The sequence below is a fragment of the Limulus polyphemus genome, unplaced genomic scaffold, assembly GCF_000517525.1.
Source record: "Limulus polyphemus unplaced genomic scaffold, Limulus_polyphemus-2.1.2 Scaffold3155, whole genome shotgun sequence".
Classification (NCBI taxonomy): domain Eukaryota; kingdom Metazoa; phylum Arthropoda; class Merostomata; order Xiphosura; family Limulidae; genus Limulus; species Limulus polyphemus.
In genome coordinates, this window is record NW_013668765.1 from 120,267 (window position 1) to 129,305 (window position 9,039).

Below are 9,039 nucleotides of genomic sequence, written 5' to 3' on the forward strand. Positions count from 1 at the left end.
ATTGAGTTACAGAGCAAAAATAGTGTGAAAAATTGGTCCCCATATTAACACATAAGAGATTTTTTTTTTCTATTTTTGTGACCTTGACACTCTAAAACTAATTACTTCTGTGTTGGGAGATAGTCCAAATGAATATCAAATTTCATCCAAATCCATTCAGCCATTTTCGAGAAATCTTGTTGACAAATACACACACAGAGATGAAAATATAACCTCATCTACCTTTGGTGGTGGAGGTAAAAAACTCAGTCTCATAAAATGCTAAGACAAAATGTAAACAAATTAGGTTAGAGACAGATTCAACTCGAGTTGAATTTAGTAATAAGTTGAATTGATATGTGTTGATCTCTCATGTAGAGGCCAGCTGCCTTGCAGAAGGTATTAAAAAGAAGAAGAAGAGAGTTCCTTCACTGATAGTACCAGTGGCCTTCTTTCTGTTCATTTTAAACTTTTACTTTTCATAGCTATACCATACATTACTTTGTTTTGGGGTAATCTCATTCGTGATTAATGTTAATGAAGGCTTCCATGGTTGACATTTTTGCTATATTAGCGTAAAGGGATTACCAATAGAATTGTGCCAGGTCTGATATAGGGGCTTCTTTTGCCAGCTTCCTCATTTAGTTTTACTACTGTATGTCCTGACACATACATCCAAGTGATGCTCTTTCCATACAACTGCTTTGCTTTTTGGCATCCACCTGGGAATTGCTCTTTCTTTGTTATGGCAAAGCTACTAAGTCTATCTGCCAGTAATTTTGAACCACTGACAAGAGGGAAGGCAGAACCTGCTACCAACTTTTTTGCTTGTACATACCATAGTTTTAAGAATGCTGTATTGATTGATTGATCAAATATAAATAATTAATAAGGCCATTGATTAATCGATTAGCAAATACCACTAATTGCTCAACGCTACAACCAGACAAAGTGGAGAGAAAAGAAAAAAGGTCAAGAAATATATATATATATATATATGTTGGTTTTGCTTCTTGTGTAAGTGTCTGAGAAAAGTAGCTAATGCTTTTTGTTCTACCTTCGGGAAATATCATTTTTAGCAGAAATTCAAACAGATGCAGCCAATCTATTTTGATCAAACAAACAGGAAGTAGCATGGTGTTATACTACCTTAGCTCCATAGTTGAATGTTGAATTCATTTTATCATATTCTATGTAGTGCTACCACTGGCAATTGAAATTCTTAATATAGGCAAAAAAAATAGCACCATACAACAATACCGGTTAATACTTTAAGAATTTTTAGTTAATACAATGTGTTTCTAATAATGTAGTCTGATAATAATGCCTACCCAGACATTTAATCTACATTTAATTAATCTAATTAACTTTACAACATTCAACAACTTACCTGCTGTAATTTATTAAACCGGTGGATTTCATCTATAAATACAACAGTTTTCCTTTTAAGAATTTTTTTGTTCTATTTTTTTGCAATTTCAACGATGTCTTTGATATCTTTCACTCCTGCTTGTGTTGCAGAAAGTTCTACAAAACATGAATTCTGTTGTTGCTTGTTTTTCTTTCCTATAATGTTGGCTAATGTAGTCTACAAAAAAAAAAAGAAGTGAAATTTAGGCATAAAACAGAAATATTTCTAAATATATATAATTACATTTTTAACAAAATAATATTCAGAAAATACTATATTGCTTGAAATTCAACAGATGCAAAACTGTTTCAAAATATTCAAACTTAGCTTACTTAATTTATCTTATTAAAAATAAACTTTTGTTCAATAGAAATAATACTATTTTCATTAAGTTCCAAATATTCTAATCTCTTTACCTTATATATAATTTTTAATGACTTTAAATATTTCAAACAACAGAAAACAATAAATAACAAGTCACCACTGTTGTAATTATTTATTTCATACATTTTCTGATTACATGTACTTATGAAATTTTAAACCTCACAGTAGTGGCTTATTCTTATACCATTCAATATTGAGCTTTTTGTTTTTTGCCAGTTATAATATTCAATGTACTGAACTGTTCAATACCACTAATTTTCTGCTTAAAATACTTTAAGGTCCCCTGAATAAGTTAGTGGGATTAATTGCAATATTGATTTCTTTATGACTCATGTCATTAAAGCCCATGTTACTAACACAGTCACAGACCCATAAGAAATTTGACGAATAAAAGAGTTCAGTAAAATATTTAAAAAAATTGATAGGGCCTTATAAGCCTTCATCAGTAATTATAGGGTTAATTACTGCACCTGGTGTAAAAGGTTACCTCTGTGAAATCTGTAAAATAGTCAAACACACTTGGAAAGTGTGATACTTATTTTCATGCACTATATTTATGAACCACAATCACCACAAATTGCTTGCATGTGAATATTCTCTGTAAATACTGTCCATTACAATCCCAATAAAATTCCTCAACTATTACTTATTATTTAGGCATTACTGCTTTTTAAAGAATCTTGAAAGCTAACAAGAAATTTAACATTTTGGCAATATTTGGGTATATACATTATTGTTTTACAAGTTTCTATAACAATGTAGATTTCTATCTATAAGCATACTGAGGTATATTTTACCAAGTGTTACAAAAGCCTAATTCTAAGATTTATCATCATATTTTAATTTTCCATTTTACAAGCATTTTCCTCCTTGAAAAGGAAAGTAAAATTCATCATGTTAATCACTGCCTTTGTATGTAAAAACAAAGACAGAATGCATACACATTAAAAGAATGACAAGTTTTATCTCACTTGAAACTAACTTGACTTTTGGATGATATATCTGTCATGAACAGATGTTTTTCAGTGTTTTTGTAAAACAAATACTAATAATAAATGCTAATAATGTAATACCAAACCTTTCCACAACCTGGAGGTCCCCATAATATCATAGAAGGTATGTTATTCACTTCAATGAGAGTCCTCAGCATACTTCCTTCACTTAAAATGTTTTCTTGACCTTCATATTCTTCAAAATAAGATGGTCTCAAAACATCTGCTAAAGGAGGAAATTTTAATATGCTCTTTTTTGCTGATTCGATGGATTTTGAATCCTGTAAAACAAAAGAAGTTTTGTTCCTGTAATACTGAATTCAAACTATATGTTACTTACTTTTTAAACCATCAGGCTTGCCATTACTAACAACTTTTCTGAAATGTGAAACCACTATAAATGTCCCTTTTACTCAAAGTTATCTGCAAAGGTTCAGCAACTGCCCACTACAGTTCTCTAGGTAGAACAATATTAACAAGTTTTATGACCCTAAAGAACTGATGAGATACAAAAACTAACCCAATTTTTCACCAACAGTGAAGGGAAGTAAGTGGACAAATTAAATCAGAACTTCTTTTTTCATCTGTTCAAGTAACAGTTTTTAATTTCACTCCCTTTTTTAATACTTTACTGTTAGAATATCCACATTAAAACAGTTTAAAAATGTCTGCATCAAACAGATAGCCATAAATCCTCCTTCCCCCAAAAATATATATCTGTCAAACAACAAAATGCACTGGTGGATGAATTTTAAATGCAAGATATTAAGATGAAACATTGCAAAATATTGGCCTGCTCAATTTTACATAGGTGTTAAGCAAATTCAGTAAGCAGAAATCACCACACCAAGGTTCATATATTTAGTGAAACACAAAATTTCTCTTCCCTTTTATGACTTTTTAACAATTTTAAAGACTCACAACTGGATTTTTATATCTACTGTTCAATAAAAGATAGCTAATAATCAATACCATTTTAATAATCAATACCATTTTCTGTATAATAAAATTAAAAATAATATTTGTGTGGTAAATAATGCCAAATTAAATCTAATTTCAAGGAAACATTTCAAGAAATTCTCATGATTACTTGACATTAGACGTGGATTGAGCTTTGTATTGATTAGAGGGAATCAGTGAATATATATGAAGTATACAACTAGCATGTGGCTTGTTGTAAGTTATCTGTTTAAAACATTTTACATACAATGTTGAGTAAACAAGTCAGCCATACTAAGATGTCATAAAAAAAATAAAGTTATATAAAAGGACATACCCTGTAAACAAGTAATGTAAAAGCAGGTGAATTAAACAAGAAACGTTTAAGGAATATATATTGGATATAAAGAAGTGGCCAAGTTTCCCCCAATTTCTCCTAATTTCCCCACTTCTACATTACATTTTTTAGAAGGCTTGCCCCTTTCATATAACTTGGTTCCGTTTTTATGTCACCTTTTTATACAGTTGATTATTTTATTCTAATTTGGCTTTTTTGTACTGTGGTATTATATTTTCAGATCCACTGACTTCAAGTAATCAGGTAAGAGCTACAGAATAACAGGAGGTTTTGACAGAAAATGATTTCCTGATCAAAATCTGAATTCTCTAGCCTCAGCCGAGTTCAAAGCAAAGAACATAATGAAACAACCTGTATTTTTTAACAAACAGCAATCAAGGATTAAACAAGTGTATCTTTTGGGTACTTTTACTTGATAGCTAGCAAATCAATCTTCAAGTTAAATATTAATAAAATCAATCATAGATCTTTAATCTTAATCTAATCTCTCCTTAAAAGCATATCATAGACTAAAATTTAAAAATCTTTTTGCCATCTCAGGAAACGTGGCATTACATACGAAAAATACCAATGTCATTCTTTTAAAGTTGTATGACTTCCCACACGTTTGATGCTCACTACAAAACAAGGGATGTTGTGTTGAATCCCTGAGGCATCATCTGACTTGCCAGTTGAAAATATCACTGTTGCTTTCTATACAATAAGCTCTACTTTACAACTTTTCTCATGAGAAAGTATTTGTGATATCTTAATTGAATGAACTAATTCTGTGAGTAACTAGGACAACAGAAGCTTAGTTGCTCCTTTGATGGACTTTGCGTATTAATAACACATGCTCAATATGCAAAGAAATACTGAGCAGTATATGTAAAATGTTTTGATTGTTATTTCAAAACTGATTAAAAATAAGATTCCATTCAAAATAAGATTTGAATCCCAACTGTCAGGGTAAGTTTTGAAAAAAATTGCAGCATCATCAACCACTATGCCATTCCATCATTTCACATTTTCTGTGTGCCCCTACGCCCTTAGGTCATAAGTTTCAATCTGTGGAAAGCAATTCACATTAAAATTATCAATGAATATTTATATATGATATCAGTATATGTGCAGTAGTTATCAAACTCTAGTTTAAATTAATATCTACCAGTGGAATTTTGCTTTGTTCTAATCCTACAGTATGATTTGTCATTTCAACATGGAGAACAGCAATAACTTTATTACTTTTTTTCAACTGCTTATTTCTTTCAACCTAAAACAGATATAAAGCTACTGTTTTTAACATGATGTGTTCCTAAGTGGCACTTGAGCATTTGGAAAAGCTGTGGCAATGCCCAAGATTTGGCCAAAAGCTTGGTCTTGTGAATGTACAGTCATGGTAGTTATTCCATCCTTCTTACGTGGCACAATCACTACTATGACTCCAAATATTCTATTTTTAATTTAATAATTAGTTTTATGAATATTATTGTTAAAATGTATAATTGTTTGTTTTTACTTAGTTTTGTTATTATTATTTTTTTTACACTCATGAGAATTATTTTCTATTGTTAGTTAAGTATAGAATTAATTCAAATCATCCTCAGCTGGCTAAGCCTTGTGAGATATTGGGGTTATGGCCAAAAATACTGTTAACAATGACAGTACCTAACCAATTAATCAAAGCAATCTAATAATTACAAGTTTTTGTTTTTTGTCAAAAAGAATACTCCTAATTATACAAATATATTAATTAATATTATTTTCTAAGTTAAATTTTAGTAGATAGCTTGCTTTGATCAGACGTTATTGATATCTACATGTCAGTCAATGTTAATTATCTTGTAACCATATGTCATTGGAGCAGATTTTATTACATTTATAAACATTTTATTGGTCAGAAAAATACAAGAGCTCGATAAAATAAGTTGAGAGAAAGAAACGGATAAGAAACTTATTTCAACAATTTATAATTACTTTGCAGGAGTAGGATGACAAAAAGAGGATAACCTACTTTTTACCAAGACTTGATTAACATGTTCTTTAAAGAAAGTGGTGTTCCTTTGAGGGTAATGGCAGAAACATCATGCAAATATTACTTTAAAAAAAAGCAATACCCTTAAACATCACACAACCTTATATTTTAGTATTGCATGTATATGTATGTGTGACAGTTTTATTTTTTTTAATTTGTATGAAATGGGTAACATATATCAATGGGCTTTGTTTTTAAAATTATTTTGGTCTGAATTTATAATGAAAAGATCTATTGGAAAGGTGAGGATATAAAATTTGAAGCCATTGTGTAAAACAGATCTCACAAGAGTAACATCTAAAAGAAATACTACAGCATCCTGGCCTCGATCATCAGTACAACATGAGGATTCAGGCTCAGCTGTGATACAAAACAGGTGAAACACATCAGAAACAAAACTACACTTCAGTTTCTTTTTATCTTTTAGACAACTACAATTTCTAACTACTTTAATAAATAGAAAGACTAACATTAAGAGCAGATAGAACACCAGGGCCAGACAAGATTTTCCCCAGGATTTCAAAGGTCAGATAGTAGGTCAATAGAATGGGCAGGTTAATATAAGTTGCTTTGTAAATCATAGATTAATATTACTTCTCTAGTGCAAAAAATCTGATAAAAGAAGCTTAAAACCATTTAGTGGAATATGATATCATAAACCAAAGGAAAATCTTGTCTTACAGTTATCTTTTCTTTGAGGTTATTACTTGTTATTTAAAAGGAAAGGAAAGGAAGTGAGCTTTGTATACTTAGATTTTCAAAGAGCTTTTGGTAAGGTGCCACATAAAAGATTAGCTATGACAATAAAACTCGTAGGGGTTGCACTAGATTCATCCATCAAAAGTCCAAAACAGATAAGAAACAGTAAAAACACTGATGAGGCATGTAGCACATTTATATAATTACTGAAAGTTTGGTCATTTAAGAATAAACACATTTATCACAAAAGCTAAAACTTAAAAATATATGGTGTAACCTGGAACTATAATTGATTTAAATAATGCAATTTGCAGCTAATTCTGAGTTGAATAAAAGTAAATTTACAAAATAAATAATATGATGTAAAAACAAATATGAAATAAAGGTGTGTATAAACATACACACAAACACTGAACTTGTAATAAAAGAAATATTTTTAATGAAAGACTTTCCATACTTGAACAACACAATAAGTTATTTGCAATCTGTTCTTGTTTACTGTTTCAATCATGCTTTGTCTGAATATTTATTCACAAATTCTTACATTTAAAAAACAGCTTGTTTCACTAATACAGATAAATATTCTGGAAGCAACTGTAGTATATGTGCAATGACAAAATAATTCATAAATATAAAGAGAAAAGTATGTTATTTAAAAACAAGAATATTCTTCAGGTTCAAAATAAGAGCTTATAAACAACTGAACTTTAACTTGGGAAGAGAGCAGAATGTTTCAAAGTGTCCAAGATTTTGGCTCTAAAATTACTCTGTTTACTATGAAAAAGAAGAGTCAAAATGTATGGGTAATTTATTATAGATATAGGTTGTTTTCAAATTTTAAAACAGCATACAAGATGTCTTTTGAAACATGTATAGGTACTTATTACAAGAGATTTTAAGATATTTTCAATCTCTTCTCTTATTCAGTTAGTTATCTTATTACTCAAGAAAATAACAAAAATACTTAATAAATATTTACTAGTGTTTTTAAGGAGAGAAAAAAATTTAAAAGCTGATCAATTTCTTTAGAGATGGGAAGGGTTTTTCTTTAAATTCTATTTTCATTAAAAATGTACATCTTTTTAGGAAAACTTATGAAATTTCTTAAAATAATGTTCCTAGCCCAGAAAAGATCCCAAACTGTGAAGAAATTTAGTAGAGATAAATTGGGGCTTTAACCATTATTTTCAGAAGTTTTTTGACACTAAAAAAATTTCTAATGACTGGAAAATTGCCAATGTGATCTCTTTTCAAAAAGGACAAGTCTATGGAGGATTTAAGAAGCTACAAACTTTTCAGTTTAACTTCTATTGTTATCAAATTATTAGAATCTGTTGTAAAAAGTCACTTAAACATATGGATGTGAAGATTTACACATAACATGGTTATGATATTCTATTTTGTTTTTGTGATTAGTGGCTTATTGAGGGAAGGCTTTGTTGAACATTATTTCTGTATTTCAACTTACTTTTATCATCTTTTCACTGTGCTATGTGCTCAACCAGAAAACTCCCTATTACAGAACTCTCATTTACCAACTCCCAAGATTAAACTCTTTAGCTCTCCAACTTGTATTAGGTGTAAGATGCAGGCATACGACTTTAAAAATGTAAAATACAACTAGGTAACCCAGATTACCCAACAATGAAGTTTCAAGCACATACCACATCAACTGGCAAAAAATTCCACAAGTTAATATCTCTTAAGTGAAAATCTTTTGTATGATAACAGGCCTAGAGTTTATACATATTTCTTCTAATATTCAAGATTTCATTTCCAACCCTATCCTTCCACTACTTCAACAAATGTCTCAAGGAAAATTTTTTCAAGCCTCAAATGACCTTAAATGAGTCATCTCTAGTTCTTCTATACTTCAAAGAAAACAAATTTATGTCTTTGAATCTCCCTCGAAGCTAAAATGTTTCAAGCAAGAAATAATTTGGGTAGCCACCCCTCTTTGTAGTTACCCAAACAAATCATAAAAAAACAAATTGTCACCCAAAAGAAAAATCAGCTCAATCTAAGAACCTCCCCTCACATATGTAAAATTATCCAAAAAAGAAACATAATTTTACAGATGTGAGAGGGTACCGTATTTTTTGGAATATAAGATGCACCTGTGTATCAGACACACCCTTATTTTGAAGCCAAAGTTTTGGGGGAAAAAAAGGCTACAGTCACACTTGAAAGATTTTTATTGAACAAAAATTCATTTTTGATACTTTAAAAATTAGTATATATTGTTCTAAACACAAAAGAGCTC

At 30.0% G+C, this 9,039-nt stretch overlaps 1 protein-coding gene across 1 annotated transcript in view; it reads right to left on the minus strand.

The window, feature by feature from the left end:
• LOC106468766 (ATPase WRNIP1-like) overlaps positions 1-9,039 on the minus strand; it is a 37,011-nt gene that overhangs the window by 25,845 nt on the left and 2,127 nt on the right. Inside the window, exon 2 of the mRNA XM_022397130.1 lies at positions 2,853-3,047. Within this exon, the coding sequence (XP_022252838.1) occupies positions 2,853-3,047 (195 nt within the window). The remainder of the gene's footprint in view (positions 1-2,852; positions 3,048-9,039) is intronic.